The sequence below is a fragment of the Elephantulus edwardii genome, unplaced genomic scaffold, assembly GCF_000299155.1.
Source record: "Elephantulus edwardii isolate Elephantulus edwardi_28Jun2011 unplaced genomic scaffold, EleEdw1.0 scaffold00005, whole genome shotgun sequence".
In the NCBI taxonomy this organism is placed as follows: domain Eukaryota; kingdom Metazoa; phylum Chordata; class Mammalia; order Macroscelidea; family Macroscelididae; genus Elephantulus; species Elephantulus edwardii.
This window is the reverse complement of record NW_006399755.1, coordinates 24178689-24196691: the sequence shown is the minus strand read 5'-3', so window position 1 is coordinate 24196691 and position 18003 is coordinate 24178689. Positions and strand designations below refer to the sequence as shown.

General features: G+C 36.5%; 1 protein-coding gene across 1 annotated transcript in view; it reads left to right on the top strand.

The window, feature by feature from the left end:
• LOC102850764 (leptin receptor-like) overlaps positions 1-18003 on the top strand; it is a 67819-nt gene that overhangs the window by 45260 nt on the left and 4556 nt on the right. Inside the window, exons 8-14 of the mRNA XM_006879837.1 lie at positions 2740-3030; positions 3183-3300; positions 5954-6153; positions 8662-8810; positions 11428-11587; positions 11692-11774; positions 17762-17978. Of these exons, the coding sequence (XP_006879899.1) occupies positions 2740-3030; positions 3183-3300; positions 5954-6153; positions 8662-8810; positions 11428-11587; positions 11692-11774; positions 17762-17978 (1218 nt within the window). The remainder of the gene's footprint in view (positions 1-2739; positions 3031-3182; positions 3301-5953; positions 6154-8661; positions 8811-11427; positions 11588-11691; positions 11775-17761; positions 17979-18003) is intronic.

Sequence of the window (18003 nt, the reverse complement as noted above, 5' to 3'; positions counted from 1 at the left end):
AATTGTGAGACTGTATTTCCCCATATCCCACCCTCATCCTACTGCTCCCACTCCTTTTCCCATTGTATCCCACTACACATTGTACTAGTCACCCTTCTATTTTACAGAATATGTCCTCATGGACTGAGTTCACTCAGCAAAATGCTGTATGAACTAAACCTTACATGTGGTTTTGCAATAAAATTGTTTTGGGAATTTAGACTTTAAAATGAAAAGCTTCACCTTAATTAAGGAAAACACACTTACCTTTCCTAAAAATTTCTTTTTGAGAATTTTTGAAGTTAAGTTAGGTAATAAGGTATTGAAGTCAGGTCAGCAGTCTTTCCTGTCTGTATTAGCTATTTACTTGCAATGGCAATGTATAAATGAAGCTTGAGTACCACCTCGTGCTAAAATTATGCTCAATTAAGCCCATTAATTTTGAACTTGTATCCGTCAGGTAGCTCCCGCTCCAATTTTTTTCTACATCTATTTGACTTTAGAAATATAAAGCAAAACTTTTTGAATGTATTATAAAAGTAGACATTGGAGTTTAGCATGTTGTTGTTATGTTCCATCAAGTTGCTTGCAACTCATAGCGACCCTATGTACAACAGCCCTAAACTCTGTCCTGTCCTGTGCCAATCACACTGTCTCAGCTACACCCATCCCGATTGCTCCAGTCACTGAATCAATCCACCTCATAGAGGGCCTTCCTCTCCTGCGTTGTCCCTCCACACTCCCAAGCATGATGTCCTTCTCCAAGGACTGGTCCCTCCTTACAACATGTCCAAAGTATGTCAGACAAAGCCTCAGAATGTTTGTCTCCAAAGAGCAGAGAGGTTTAACCCTCTCAAGGATGAACCTGTTTGTTTTCTTAGCAGTCCAGGGCAGTTGCAGAATAAAAATAAAAAATGATGAATTTATTTGGTTCCCCCCCAGAGATAATACATACTATATGTGCAAAAATAGAGTAATATAATTTCTATCAGAAAATGGTTCCTTTGAAATTGTTCAATATTGAAATAAGCTATTATATTCATATGCATTATGACAGATAATGATTTTTTCTGCCGTAAACAATCACTTAATTTTTCTATTATTATAATTGTTCCTCATGGGGGAAAAGAAGAAGGGAAAAACAAAACAAAACAAAACAGGCAAACCAAATTCTCAACATTTACGACTGGAAAAGTAGTTTGGAATAGTATTCAGGCTCTTAGAAAAATCACATATACAGGGAGCTCTGGTGGCCTAGTGGCAAGAAGCTACACTTCAATACCAGAGATATACAGTTCAAATCCACCAGATGCTCTGCTGGAGAAGGAGGGGCAGTCTCCTACTGCACCAGTCAGATCCAATTTGATGGTACACACACACACACACACACACACACACACACACTTAAAAAAAATCACATATAAAAACCTACTCCCCCTTTATTCAATCCTATGTGCCAAATGTGATAATGGTTACCCATGGTGGACAGTGTTTGATGGAGCTTACTGATTAAAACAAGCTTGGAAATAGAAGTGCTATCCACATCCGAAATGTCTTGCCTCCGGAAAATCTATCAACAGTGCTCAGGCATTTTGTTCATGGGGTCGCTGAGTCATCTACAACTTGATGGCACCTAACAACAAACAACAACAGCAAGAAGTACTTTGATGTTCTAGTGGTAAGAAGCTGCATTGCACTTCCAAAGTCATGTGGTTTCTTTAGTTATATTGACTTTAAATAATCTAAAATTATTTTACAAATCAGGACTTAACGTTTCCCCCATTTTTATAGCCACCATTTATTTAACAACTCATAAGTTTTATATTTTTATCTTATTTTTTACCTGCTTATTAGACTTTCCATATATTCAAATTAGGCATTGGTACCCAAAATACAGCCCCCTTTTCTTTCACTGGGATTTGTTTTAAGAGTTGATGCCAGGCAATTGACATAATCTATTAAGACAATGTGTTTTATTGACTCTACAAAGGTTTGTTGTTGCTGTTGTAGTTGTTGTTAGGTGTCTTCAGAGCGACCTTATGAACAGTGGATCTGAACTACGTCCTTTCCTGTGCCATCCTCACACTCCCTGACACTGTGTCCATTGCTACAGTTACCATGTCAATCCACTTGGCTAAGGGTCTTCCTCTCCTTCACAGACCCTCCACCCTTCCAAGCATCAGGTCTCTTTTCAAGAAACAGCCCCTCCTAGCTAGCCAACTATCACATGGATATGAAGTTACTGGCAATACTGTGGTTTAGGTCCTGAGCATCTTAGTGCTCAAAATGCCATCCTTTCTCTTTAGTGCAGGTCTGCCCATTGTAAGGTTTCACTTGATTTCTTGACTGCTGTTTTCAAGGGTGTTGATTGTGGGTCCATGTATAGTGAGTTATACAACTCCTGCCATTTCTCTATTTTTCTAATATTGTTTACTGGCTTGGTTGTGAGGATTTTTGTTTTATTTATGTTCAGGTTTAGTCAATACAGAGGGTCCCTTTGATTTTCATCAGTCATTCATTCAGGTCTTCATTTTCAGCAGGGTTGTAAGATACTAGGGACATTAACTAACTGTACATAAACAGGGAATTATAGAGCTACTTGGTCTCTTTACACGATTTGGTTTTGGAAATAGAATCCTGGAATGTATTGTAAAGCTTTTGTTAAATAGTAAAAATTGCTTAAAAGAAGGGTGTGGTTGTTTTTTTTTTGCTTTTTTTTAATGTCTCTCTGATATCCTGCCCTTTCCCCTCCCTTTACAGACGTCATATACTACCCATCTAAAATTGTGACAAGTGTTGGATCTAATGCTTCTTTTCACTGCATCTATACAAATGACAGCAAGATTGTTTCTTCTAAAGATGTTGTCTGGTGGATTAATTTGGCTCAGGAAATTCCTGAAAGACAGTACAGCATTATCAATGATCATGTTAGTAAAGTTACTCTTTACAATTTGAATGCAACAAAACGTCAAGGATGGTTCGACTTTGATGCATTGTACTGCTGTAGTAATGGAACTTGCTCCCATCGCTATGCTGAGTTATACGTGATCGGTAAGGATACAGAGGTTTTGTTCATTTTGGTTCACAACTTATGTTTTAATTATGGATTCTGTTTTGGAGTCCCATTTATGACATAATAAACATACATTAAAATATTTTTGGTATTTTTGTGCTGTATTAATATTTTAATGTGTTTTAAATAGATACCAACATCACTATATCATGTGAAACGAGTGTAAATGTAACTGAAATGACTTGTAGATGGTCACCCAATACAATCAAATCACTTGAGAGAAGTACTTTGCAGTTGAGGTATCATAGGTATGTATTACTTTCACAGTTTTATTCTGCTGAATTTGATAAGAGTGAGATAAAGTTTTCTGTAGAAATGAACTATAATTTCATTCTTGCCTATTTTCTTCCTGAAAAACGAAGGTAAGCCTATATTTAATTGGTAAAAGAATTGAAGGATTAAATTAAATTTTGAAAAGGATTTACATTGAGGTAAAAGAATAGTATCATTTCCTAACTATATTCTTTTTCTGGTAATCAATTAAGTTTCTATCATCACACTTTAACTCTTGAATCCAACATAATAAAAATGAATTTAGACCCATTTGAATTATATACAAAGATGAATAAGGATTATAAAAACCTAATAATATCTGGCTAAAATTTTTCAAAAACCTGGATTTTGAAAGATGGAAATTGTAAGCCTGTGAATGACTTTCCAGAGTCCTAGGCAAGTTGAGGAATTTCGAAATCATCTACAGTGAGAGTTGTTGAAGATTAGTATGTCAGCTTTAGAATTAAGGGAGGCCATTTGAGGAAGAGGAGAAAATTCCTATTCTGATGAGTAGTAATTGATGTTATCTATAGTTATTCTTCTCCATTTTAAAAGTGAGGTACTCTGGTGGGCTAGTGGATAAACAGCTGTACTGTCAACCAAGGGCAAGCAGTTCGAATCCACCAGCTCCTCTATGAAAGAAAGATGTGCAGCCTCTTCCCTTGTAATTTACAGCTTCTGAAAACCCCCTCAGGGGTCAGCTGTGAGTTAACTTCATGGCAGTGAACAACATTTTTTGGCAAAATACTCCTTTGCTGTAGTATTTCCTTCCCTATACATAGTTTTATCTGAAATAATGTTGTCCTTGATTAGGAGAAGATACATACTTTTCTTTTCCTTTTCATTTTTAAAATCCACTTTTCAAGTATGAAGAGTGATCTCAAACACTTTTCCACTGTGTGTGTTTGTATTTGAGCCTTTTGGTTAGTACAATTTGTCCATTCTTAAAATCTAGTATTTTCCTACCTGAAAAAATAAATTATTACCACCAAATAATGAATTTTCTTCCCAAGATTGTCTGTCTATTCTTATGTTGTCATTGTTGTTTAGTGCCATTGAGTCAGAACTTACTACTCTCAACTGACCCACCAAGAAAGCATTTTCTATATTTCTTACATACTTTCATCCTAAACCAAGAGTGTGTTCATGCTATGCCATTTTACTTTTAAAATATCCTTTGTTTTATATCCATGACACTTACTTAAAAATACAAAAAAACACACAATACATTTAAAATGAATTGTTTAAGGTTTTTGTTTGTGTGGATCTAAAGTTCTTTGCCTTAAAAATCTAACTAACATTTACAGAAGAATCCAGAAGCTAGCTTCATATACTTGAGCAAATTTCTTAACCTCTCTAAATTTCAATTTATTAATCTATAAAATGGAGAAATAAAAGAAGACAGGATTTCCATGAGGATTAAGTGCTACATTTTGTGTGATTAGAATTGAGTGACATCTTATTATAGCAAAAGTTCAATGATGGTAGCTGTTATGATAATAATTATGATACTTTTAGATTCTACATGGATGTTTCTATCTATATAAAGTTGATGTTCTTATGTCCAACAGATAAAATATGTCTCATCCCTCAGTTATATCTCTATAATATCCATTTATATGCAGTTATGATTATAATTTTGAATAAATAGAAAACAAGTCTTTGGTAACAAATTGAATGCGTGTCAGAGGATCTAGATTTTTATATCTACTGCTAATGCCTTTACTCTGTCTCTCTGGAAATTGTTAATACAGCTTCCCCCCAAAAAAAGTCCCCACTGTTGATTAGTTTTTACTAAGGACAAGTAGAAGAAGGAATGGGACAAATCACTGCTTACGGGGTGCAGAGGATTTTCTCTTTTTTTTTTAGTTTCAATTTGGGTGCAAATTTAGAAAGTATATTAATTTCCCACTAAATTTATACATGATTTCTTTTGTGACATAGGTTAGGATCTCTCAATATAACAACCCTCTTTCTTTTTTCCTGTGCCCTAAGATTCCGTTTGTCAGTCACTGCTACTTTATTCATTTAAAAATCATATAGTGGCAGAAAGTTATTTTAAAGATGAAGAGAAATACTTTGTATGTTCTGAACCAGAGGGTTCTTTGCAACTCAACAAACATGTTTTCTTCTCCAAGAAAATTAATAATGTGCTTAACAAAATAGTTTATATATACACTCAATATTCACATTATTTTATGGTTTTTTATTTAAATTAGAAAGTATTCGAATACTGTTAATCTGTCATTTATTGTCAATTATATTCTCAATTTGTGGTGGAATTTAATTTGCAATATTCTTAAGAATGATCATGCATAGATATTAATTTCACTTTCAAAGTGTTGTTGGTTCTACTTGAATCATTATCTCCTTGTTAGAACAATGCTTTTTATTTCAATTGTATCTACACTTATATTAATATCTTATATTTAATAAATATTGCTGTTTCTTTTTATTAAAAGCCTTCAATTTTGATAGAATTAATATTGTAGTTTATTATGCAAAAATCCATTTTTTAATATAGGCAAAACTATTTTAAGCAACAAAGGTAGAAGTTTCAAAAAATTAATCTAATTACTTTTATTAATATTGTATTTTAATTTGTTATTTTTTTAATTACCTTTTAAGGAGCACACTCTCTTGTCCTGACTCCCCGACAATTCATCCCATATCTGAACCCAAAGATTGCCATTTGCAGAGTGATGGATATTATGAATGCATATTTCAGCCATTCTCTCTATCATCTAGCTATACAATGTGGATTAATGTCAATCACTCTTTAGGTTCATTTGACTCACAACCAACATGTGTTGTTCCTCAGACTGTGGGTACGTCAAACTGCATTGTGTGTCTTCCTTCTCATTTCTGTACGTCCATGGAGATAACTCAGGGGTACTGTTGTATTTTACTATTCTCTGAGCACACTAGAAATTGTGGCTGGGGAGAGGGACAGGGTAGAAGTGGTCCTGTTTACACTGGGATTGTGAAAAAAGAAAAATTCATCATAGAAAGTTTTAATTGTTGTTTTGTTTTGATTTTATTAAAGAGAATTCATAGTACATCTTTGCTGTGATAAGGAAATTTTCAGCATGCTATCTCACAAGTAGAAGGCAGAGATGGTTCGGTGGTAGACTTTTTCCCTTCTGTGTGGGAGACCTGGGTACCATTTTCAGTCGATGTACCTCAAGCACAGCCACCACCTGATTAACAGTAGAGGCTGAACATGTTGCTTACTTCAGAGCTTCCAGACCGAGAGAGACTACAATCAGCCACTGCAAACCCTGTGGCCCACGATGATCTGATCTTGTTGGTACATTAGGTTGCCATCACTGGAGTGCAAGTCAGAGGCAGCTCTCACTCACAATAATTTAACAATACATTAGTCACTATGAATGAAAGTTGGTAATGATATTCTAAATAGTCAGAATATTTGTATATTATTTTACCAATAAGTTTATGAAATCATTTTGTATTCTTAATCTTATTAACATTTTATCTGAATATTATAAGATTTTTGTAGTAGGAAGAGTATTAGCCAAGTCTTTAAAAATAGGAGCTTTTGTAGGAAATCCGAAGCATTCAAAATAAGTAAAATGAAATGAAGTGAAAAATAATAAAGAGATAACTATTATGATGTTTAAAATATTCTTTTCAAAAGAGAGATGAACTAAGAGTCCTCTTAGTTCTTGTTATACCCCTCTACTCTCAATATGAATGCTGAAAAAAATGACCCATTCATGATATGTGTGTGTGTGTGTGTGTGTGTGTGTATGTAATATCAGTGAAATAATGCAATTTGGTATTCCTTCACCTCAACTCATTGACGTCGAGTCAGAGCCAACTTTACCCTCCAGCAGGTTTTCAGAGGCTGTAACCTGCATGGGAGATGGCTCGCCTTTCTCCCATAGAACAGCTAGTGGATTTTAACTGCCTGCCTTTGATTTGGCACTCCGGTTCCTTACATGCCAGAACACTATGCACTATTTTATAGGCAAAAGTCAAGATTTGGTCTATGCTCATTTTCTCCCAAATACATATTTGAATTTGAATTGAAACACACAATTTTTCTAAATTGAGAATAAACATGCCTTGATTTTACATTTACTTTTTCAATCTAAAGTCCCAATCTATTTTCTCCCCCAAAACACATTATTTTAGTTAGAATTGAGTGATTTTACTTTAAATCCTTCTTTCCCAGTGGTAAGTAGCTCACTAGATGATCACCATTGAGTCAGACCCATTCATAGTTAATCTTTCAACAAGCTTTTGATGCTGTTGGTAAGGGAGGAGATTGCCAATTTTTATGCTATGGAGCAATTGGCAGATTTCAGTCTCTGGAGAGGTGTCATCTTTGATTTAGCAGCACAAGTGTTTACCTACTAGGCCATCATATCTAGGATATCAGGGAATATTCTCCCCTTTTTCTGCTTCCTCACAGACTCATATGTAAGATAAGACAAATGTGATAGGAATTCGGTACTATATATATATTCTTTGAATGAAGTTGATGCTTGGAATTATGATCAAGTTAGGAAATGAAGAAGGCTGGCCTAGGGACTGTTTTAGTTTCCCAGGTTCCTTGAGCCAAGAATATGAAGAAGACCAGCCCTCTTAAACATAAAGACATGGGGGAAATTTAAGCAGCGACTACAACTCTAAGTTAAACATTTGATATTAATTAACTCTGAGATTAGCAACATGAAAAGGTAATGAGAAAAAAAATCTTTTTCTTTTCATTTCTGCAATTATCATTATTAAATATTTAGCCATTTTGCTGATGTGTTTCTGTGTTTATTCATAAAAACTTATTTTAAAAAGCATACTTACTATTCAGGCCATCTTTGCTTCTACTTCTGCCATTAAACTTCTGTTTTCTTCAAATTATAGTCTGTGAAAGACTCTTACTGACCTTAACCTAGAAATTATAACAGGCAGCTGGTGAATTTCAAAGTCATACCTATAAAAAAAAAAGTCATACCTATAGAAATCGATGAACTATTTGCTTTTTCCATTAATTAAAGTATTTTGTGGGATGGTTTATGGCTGATTTTATCATAGGATAGCGTTCTCATGCAGAGTCAGTGATTCTATTTCCAGTCAGATCTTACTATTAAAGAATGACAGTGATCTTTTTCCATCAAACTTTTTGCAAAACAGACATACTACCATTATTACAATCATATCAACTTTTAGTGGGTGAAATGAGAATGAATGAGAAAGTTTTGGAGAGGTTTATTGCTTTATAATAAAATTATTACTTCTTAGTAATGCCATTTAAACATTATGATTGCTGAAATTGCTAATAAATGATACTGTTTATTTTTTTAAATTTCTAGTTAAACCCCAGCCTCCATCTAGTGTGAAAGCAGAAATTACTACTCACTTTGGATTATTAAATATATCCTGGGAAAATCCTGACTTTCCAAGGAATAAACTTCAATGCCAGATTTGCTATGGTTTAAATAAAAAAGAAATACAGTGGAAGGTATCGTATATAAAAATGTTTTTTGTATTTTCTCCAAAGCATTGGTACATGTTTTTTTGTATCCAAATCAAACTCACTGTTGTCAAGGGGACTTTTACTCCAGCTGACCCTCCACATTGTTTTGGAGGCTCTAAACCTCTGTGGGAAGAGACTGCCCATCCTTCTTTCTCAGAGGGATTGTGGACTAGAGTCTTGAAGGTTTTGGTTAGTAGCCAATCATGTATGTACTAAACCAACAGTACTCCTTCAGAACAAATCGGTAGTTGTCAAGTGTGTTCAAATTCCTAGTGATCCTGTAGTATTTGTGTAGTTTGTTTGATGAACATGTCTTGTTTATTGATCTTTTTTTGGAGGAACTTCTGAACTTCTCAATAGGGTCATAGAAAATGATTTAAGCATTTTCTACAGGTCTTTTAAGATCACCATGAAACCATTTTGTTATTAATTTTTGTCAATAAATTTGTTATAGAATGCTTTGTTTTCCTCCAGTGAGATCTCTCGAATTATAGTTCTGGCATCTTACTTTATTATCCCTCCACTCATCTGCCAAAACTTATACAGGTGTTGTTGTTGTTGTTGTTAAGTGCTGTAGAGTAGCTTGTGATTCATAGTGGCCCTGTGTTCAATAGCTCTGAAACCTACTCTAACTTGGGCTAATTTCATTGTCTCTAAACACACTTATCTCCATTACCCAAGTCACTTAGTCAATCCATCTCATTGAGGGTCTTCCTCTCTTGTGCAGTCCCTCCACCATTCCAAGCATGATGTCCTTCCTTCTCAAAGGACTGGTTCCTTTTTGCAACATTCCCTAAATATGTCAGATGAAACTTCAGAATCCCTGCTTCCTAGGAGCAGCCTGAGATCACCCTTTCCAGGATGGTCCTGTTTGTTCTCTTAGCAGTCCATGAGCACCACAGCTCAAAGGCGTTGAGAGTAAGGCCCTGGAATTGATGGAATGCTTGTGTCTTTAACACATGCAGTTGTATACATACTCTCTAGCCTATACTATTTGGAAGACTCGGCCCACTCACCAGAAGAGATCCGTATTTGTCCCTTTTCCCAAAAAAGGCAATCCAACAGTGTGCAAAAATTATTGAATACAATAGTTAATATCACATGTTAAGTTAAATCTTGCTAAAGATTCTTTTAAAGCATCTGGAACAGCATATCAACAGGGGAATTTAAAAAATTTAAGCTGAATTCAGAAGAAGCCCTAACTCCAACGATATCATATCTGATATCTGATGGATCTTGCCAGAAAGCAGATAACTGCTAGACATACTTTTACATGTGTTTTATTGAATATACAAAAGTACTATGGCAAATATTGAGAATAGGAATCCTAAAACACTTATGCAAGTTTAAGAAGCTTTTGTCTAAAATGAACAAGAGAAGAACTCAGTGTGATTTAAAATCAAGAAAGATGTATGTCAGAGTTGTATACTTTTTCCATTTCTTTTAGTTTAAATGCTGAACAAATAATTAGAGAAGCTGCACTTGATGAAGAAGAATGTGATATCAGATTTGGAAGAAGACTCATTAACAAACACACTATGGAAATGACACAATTTTGCTTTCTGTAAGTGAACAGGACTTGAAAGACTTGCTGCAGATGGTCAGACTACAGCCTTCCATATGGATTACATCTCAATGTCAAGTGAAAAAAGTCTGTATCATGACTGATGGAGAAAAATTTGAAGTTGTCAATAATTTCATTTTACTTAGATTCACAATCAATATGCTTGGTGCTGACAGTCAAAAAAGAAAAATGTATGTTGCATTGGGAATATTTAGACCTCTACAAAGTGTCTAAGAGCAACAATGTCAGTTTAAGGACTAAGGTCACTTGATTCAGCCCATAGTCTTTTCAGTTGCTTGCTATGCATCTGAGAGCTGGGCAATGAATAAGCATAACAGAAGAAGAACTGATGCTTTTAGATCATGGTGTTTGAGAAGAGTACTGAGTATCCCATGGACTGCCAAAAAGACAAACAGGTCTGTCAAGGAGGAAGTATAACTGGGGTGCTAGAGGCAGGAATGGTGAAATTTTGTCTCACATACTTTAAACATGTTGCCAAGAGGGACAAGTCCTTCAAAAAAGACATTGTACTGAAAAAGATGTAGTTCAGAAAAAGAGGAAGCACCTCAACAAGATCATTGACACGGTAGCTGTACAAAGGGCTTGAGTGTATCAGAAGTGCTGAGATTGACCCACGGTAGGGCAAGGTCCACATCTGTTAGTAGGATTGCTATGAGTCATGACACTTACCAAAAAAAAAAAAATATTAACTATTACTACATTGGGATGACAAATTGAAGAGGAATGGTCTTGAAATTGTTATTAAATTATATTTCTATAATAATATTTTTTGTTATTTTCAAGTTTTAAACTTTGTCATTGGGAAGCAAATAATAGTGTAGATAAGTAAATTCTTACCTTGAAAAAGTTCACAGTCTGAATCTAATATGAGTCTTTATGAAGCAGAAATTTAGTTTGTTTTTTTTAATTTCATAATAATATTAAAGTTTTCTTTGTGTGTTCTTAAGTATGCTTTGGATTGATTTTGATAGATACATTTAGCAATGGTTAAGGATAATACTGTGTTTTATTTTGCAGGTGGTTGAGGTGAATGATACAAATTCAAAGTCGGCCAGTCTTGTGGTGTCAGACCTGTGTGCAGCCTATGTTGTTCAGGTGCGCTGTAAGAGACGAGACGGAGTAGGAGATTGGAGCAGGTGGAGTCCTACAGCCTATGCAGTTGTCGCAGACTTAAAAGGTCAGCAGAAGTTTATAAATTTGTCTTGAAAAATGCTAAGTGTGTGCTTCAAATATTGCTTAAAAATATTTTTAATACATCTTGGACTCCTTGTCACTTTGCAGTTCCTACCAGGATACCAGAATTTTGGAGAATAGTTAATGAAGAGGCTTCCAAAGCAGAGAGAAATTCCACTTTATTTGAGAATGTAATCCTATTTTTAAAGCAGATTTTCTTTTGAATGGAAATCCAAGTTCTCTATATAAGTTTTCTTTAAAATCTGAATAAAAATGACAAAAAAGAAGTTATTCTTTCAACTCATTTTATACATTTTTAAATAAAATTTATATGTTGTTATTGCAAGAGGCTCGTCAAATCATTATGACTTTGCTATTATGTTTTCACAGCATTTATATCATCATTATATGCTTTCATTGTTGATCTTCAAAAGACCTTGTGGAAGCCACATTATAGTTTCTGGGGGGAAAAGGAAAAGACCTTCAGACCTCATATATAATTTTATTTTTTTATTTGGATTGTGTAATGGATAATGCATTGTAATAACAGAATGGCATTGTTGTTAGCTGTCATTGAATCGAGAACAACTCATAAGAGATCATCTATTCTAATCATAGATCTACACCTAGTCCTATCTTGCATCATCCTCATCAACTCTGACATACCTGTGCCCATTGCTGCAGTCACTGTGTTAATCTATCTAGAGGAGGGTCTTCTTTTCTTTTGCTGACTTAAGTTCCCTTTTGTAACTACTTCATGCTGTGTGGGTGTGATGATTTAAAAGAAGGGAAAGGCTGTTGGTTTTAGACAGTGGAGTTGGCAGCCATGAGGATGGAGGGTAATGGTTGATACCCAGTAGATAATATGAGGAATTCATGGACTGTGTGGTTGGAAAAAGCACTCATCTGCTCCTGTAGAAAACAAGAGATAGATCATATGAGGGAAGGACCAAGTATTAGAGTAAGAAAATTACTATAACAGGGCTGAAGAAGGGGAGACGCCAGGATAGCTAAGAGAGAGGAGATAAATTTGTTGGTTTTTGTATGGCTGCTGCAAGATTTGTTTTTAGGAGTACTAGGGCAACAATGGCCTGTTTTTTGATGAGCGGACAGAACATTTTGAACTTATTTTTCTGTAAGTTTGGAGATTTGGTGGAGGTTAAAAAGGCACACATGCAGACTTCAGTTCAGTTGGTCTGTAAGCAGATGTAAATGGAGTTGTATATGAAGAATACTATTGAAATAGAGCATTGAGTGGTATTACTTGACAAGGAAAGGGTGTGATTACAATAAAGGAGAAAACATTGCTAATTGCTTTAGTGCAGTTAATTGATAGTATGCGGGTAACATTTAAAGTAGGAAGACGTATTACATTATCTTACCAGCAACATCCGTGCATACTTCTCCAGGCATATGGTGATATATTGTGTTGATGACTCCTTGTGGCTCTGAGGGTGCCAGGACTTCCTCAGTCTGATTGCTCTTCTGTGACCAAGACTCAGTTGGCGCAGTGCTGAGCTAGGTGTTTAGGAGAACTGCATTGGAAGCACGTATTAGGAGGCTTCTCTTCTGTCCCTTTACTTTCTTGAAGCTTTTTTTATATTTATGGCTATGTGGACGTGATGAGGCTTTTTACACTGGAAACAAAAGCCCTCGCTTGAGTTTTTTTGGGGCATGTTTGTTGGATGAAAAGATATTCTGTGATAGCAGTTTTAAGTTATTTGGTTTTTATCTAGTTATTTTGTCCTCTTTCAATTTTTTATTATTGAACATCAAAATAGCAGCAGTTAAAAATTAGTCTGTGTACCAATGAGAGAGTTTTTCTTTTGCTTTTCAAGGAGAGGAGCAAACGGGGGGAGGAGGGCTTTGTGCGGGGAGAAGGGTGCAACAATGAAGGAATGGAATTCCAAAATCTCTGTAGATGTTCATTGAAATGAAAAATAAACAAACTAAGTAAAAAAAAAAAAAGTTAGTCTGAGTTACTTTGGTGGCCTAAATCTTTTTCTAATATTTTTCCCCTAAGAGCATGTGCAGACTGTTTGATGGAATGGGAATTTATTTATGTTTTTCTTATGAGACTTAAGGTCTAAGTTAGTGAATTTTAGAAGTTGTAGAGTTCTTTAAATTTGGGTTGTTTTTTTCCCCCCTGAATTCTTGCTGAAAATTTTAAGATTGATAGAACTACTGCTATGGAAAAGAACAAGAAAACAATTTTTTAACTTATTTTAGTAAAAATAATCCATATATATGTGTGTAGGCTTGTAGGCTTATCTTTTGTAACCTTTTTGTTTGTTTATTGATGCCACTTCCTGTAGCTCTAGTGGCCGTTACTTGAGCAATGGGCAAGGTATAAGAGCTTGGCAGATTTGCCGGTGTGTATTGGTTTGAAGCATGAGGGAGGATGGTATGGGAAATTATCTGCTGCATTGAGATCAGAGGAGGAAAAATGATATTTTATTTGCAGATCAGGATTGAAAAAAGAAAGAGTGTGATGTATTAGTTACAGAGTATTTTCTTTTAACTAGGAGGTTAGTCATGAGGAGTTAAAGACTGAGCAGAATGAGTAGAGAGGGAGACAGAGAAAATTAGAGAATGAAAGAGTTTGACTGCAGTTTCTGGCTGGGTTTGTGTTGGTTGCCTAATGGTAAGAACCTGAGCTGCTATCCCAAAGAACATGGTTCTCCAGCTGCTCTATGGGAGAAGGATGGGCGATCTCCTGTGCAATTTACTGCCTCTAACAATCTTTTGGAGTATAAGCTATGAGTTGGTTCTTAATAGACAGAAGACAGTAGCAACAACAGCATAGCCTGACAAAGAAATAAATATGAGAGGATAACATTTCCCTGTAGAAAGCCCAGAGAAAATTTAAGGCAAAAGCAGATTCAGAAAGAAAAAGGAAAATAAACATTTCCATTTCAAAGACGTTGCCTTATAACTGGCAAAAATGTATGTTTTATTTTTCTCCCACAACTCTGGGTTTTCCTGCACACAGATCTGAATGGAAACAACCATCTCTTACAACCTTACATTAACAACTATATATATATATTAAGGAGAAACCTTTATCTGCTCCACCTTTATCCAGTTTGGTAAGCAAGACTACAAATACAAAGTTGTTGTTAAGTATCTTGGAGTAGACTGTGACTCCCAATGACCCTTTGAACAACAGCTATGAAGCTTATCCTGTTCTGAGTCAACCTCATTATCAGGGACACACCTCAGTCAATTGTTACAGTCTCAGTGTCAATCTATCTCATTCAGGAACTTCCTCTCCTACAATGACACTTCACCCTTGAAACATGGTGTTTTTATCCAAACACTGGCCCCCATAACAACATTTTCTAAGTATGTGAGAGAGAGATTGAAAATCGTTGCCTCAAGTAGTTACCTAATGTCACTCTCTCTAGGACAGACCAGGTTGCTCTCTTGGAAGTCCATGGTATTTTGAATAATCTTCTCCAGCACCACAACTGAAAGTCATCGATTCTTCGGCCATCTTTATTCATTGTCCAGTTTTCAGATGCTTAGCAAGCAATTAAGAAAATCATGGCCTGGATTGAGGATTGAGTGCATCTTATCTCTAGAATAGCATCATTTCTCTTTAACACTCTGGAGAGGTCCTTGACAGTACATTTTCCCAGTGCAATTTATCTTTTGATTTCCTGATTGCTTGTGCCCATGGTGCCATGGTGTTAATTGTGGATCCAAACAAGATGAAATCATAAGCAACTTCAATCTTTTCTCCATCTATGTTATTATGCTGCCTGTTGGCCTGGTGGTGAAGATTTGGCAAAGTTTAATCTGCCAAAGAAGTATTCACCAGTTAGAAAAACATATATAAGAAGAACTTAACTAGATCAGCTTACATGTGCTACTTATGGGCATGAATCTGTGTTGAAATCAACTCAATGACGACGGGCTTAGCTTCATTTTTTTGTGTGGGTGCTTACCTTGTAATCAACTTAACTCCAAGTTTTATAGACTTATTTTCAGAGTACAAAATGCAGGATGGGGCAAAAAGCAACAAGAAAGTCTGTGTCTTATTAGAGTGATCATCCCATAGAACCAATATCACTGAGAGATTCAAATTACATCTCATAGAGGCAAATGGCAGACTTGTGTGTCTGCTTCAACCATTCTTCTGGAGTAGAAGGAAGAGGAGGAGGAGGAGGAGGAAGAGGAGGAGAAGGAAAGGAGTAGAAGAGGAGAAGGAAGAGGAGTAGAAGAGGAGAAGGAGGAGAAATAGAAGAGGAGAAGAAAGAGGAGGAGAAGAAGGAAGAGAAGGAAAAGGGGAGGAGGAGGAAGAGGAGGAGAAGAAGAGGAGAAGGAAGAGAGGAGGAAAAGGAGGTTGAAGGAGGAGGCGGGGGAGGAGAAGGAGTAGAGGAGGAGGAAGAGGAGTAGAGGAGGAGGAGGAGCAGAGTAGAGGAGGAGGAAGAGCAGAAGAGGAGGACAAAATGGAGGAGGTGGAGAAAGAGGAGGAGGAGGAGGAGAAAGAGGAGACTGAGGAGAAGGAGGAAGAGAAGGAGTGGAAGAGGAGGAGGAGAAGGAAGAGTAGTAGAAGAGGAGGAGGAGGAAAAGGAGAAGAGGAGGAGGAGGGAGAGGACAAAGAGTAGCAGGGGAGGAGGAGGAGTAAGAGGAGGAGGAGAACGAGGAGTAGAAGAGGAGGAGTAGGAGGAGGAAAAGGAGAAGGAGGAGGAGGAAAAGGAGAAGAGGAGGAGGAGGGAGAGGACAAAGAGTAGCAGAGGAGGAGGAGGAGGGGAGAAGGAGGAAGCAGAGGAAGAAGAGGAGGAAGAGGAGGAGGAGGAAGAAGAGGTGGAGAAGAAGAAGAAGAGGAGGAAGATGATGATGATGACTTTCTGTAAGAATTCTTGTCCTCAGGCATATAAATATATGGAACAGAATTGAGAACCCAAAAACATATCATGTCTCTATGGTCAACTGATATTCAACAAGGAAATAAAACCTATCAAATGGAGAAATGACAACTTCTTCAACAAATAGTGCTGGCAAAACTGGATTGCTTAAACAGGATCCACATCTCACCCCATACACAAAAATCACCTCAAGGTGGATAAGAGACTTAGGAGTAAAGCCCAAAACTATAAAACTCATAAGAGACAAACTGGGATCAAGTTTAGAAGCCTTGTCTAGAGTATAAAGAGACTGCCAAATATAGCCAGAAAGGTAGAATCTGAAGAGTATATAAAATTAACGAATGGGACCGTTTGCAAGTTAAATCCTTGTGCACGTCAAAACCTTTTTCCAACAGGGTGAAAAGAAAACCTACTGACTGGTAACAAACATTTGGCAATACTACCTCAGGCAAGAGTCTCATAACGATAATTTATAGAATAATCCTAGGCCTTCACAAGAAAAAGTCTAATAATCCAATTACAAAATGGGGGGAAGACATGGTAAGAATTTTCACAGAGGAAGATACTCAAATGGCCTACAACCATATAAAGAAACCCTCCAAATCACTAGCAATAACAGAGATGCATATAAAAATCACAATGAGATAACCGTCTCACCCCAGTTATCAGTGGAAAAGTTTAACAGGACAGCAAGTAATAAATATTGGAGCATATCTGATGACATAGGCACTCTCATACAATGTTGGTGGGATTATAAAATGGTTTAACCACTCTGGAAGGCAGTTTGACACTTCCTCAAAAAACGAACATAGAAATTTGATATGACCCAGCTGTTCCATTGCTTGGGATATATCCCACGAAAATGAGAACTGAGGCTCAAATGGAAACTTGTGTACCAATGTTTATAGCAATGTTTATTCACCATTTCAAGAGTATGGAAACAGCTCAGATGTCCAATCACAAATTAATGGATTGAGAAGTTGTAGTATATTCATACAATGGAACACTAGACAGCATGCAGGAGTGATCATTTTGTAAATTACTATCTATCTTGGGAGGGAGTGGAGAGTTATGCTAAGTGAACTAACTCAGTCCCACAAGGACAAATACTGTAAAAAAAAAAAACACACACACAACATTATTGGTGCGTTACTTACCTCGACTCTTAGCTTATTGGGGACAGTAACCGGAACCAGCTGTCCACTCCTGTCGTCCTTGCTTTCTAACTCGCAGTCAGAATGTGTGAGTGCATCTCCATCCACGTTGGCCAGGCTGGTGTCCAGATTGGCAATGCCTGCTGGTAGCTCTACTGTCTAGAGCACGGCATCCAGCCTGATGGCCAGATGCCAAGTGACAAGACCATTGGGGGAGGAGATGACTCTTTTAACACCTTCTTCAGTGAGGCTGGTGCTGGCAAGCATGTGCCCAGGGTGGTGTTTGTAGACCTGGAACCCACAGTTATTGATGAAGTTCGCACTGGCACCTACCACCAGTTTTTCCACCCTGAGCAGCTCATCACAGGCAAGGAAGATGCTGCCAATAATTA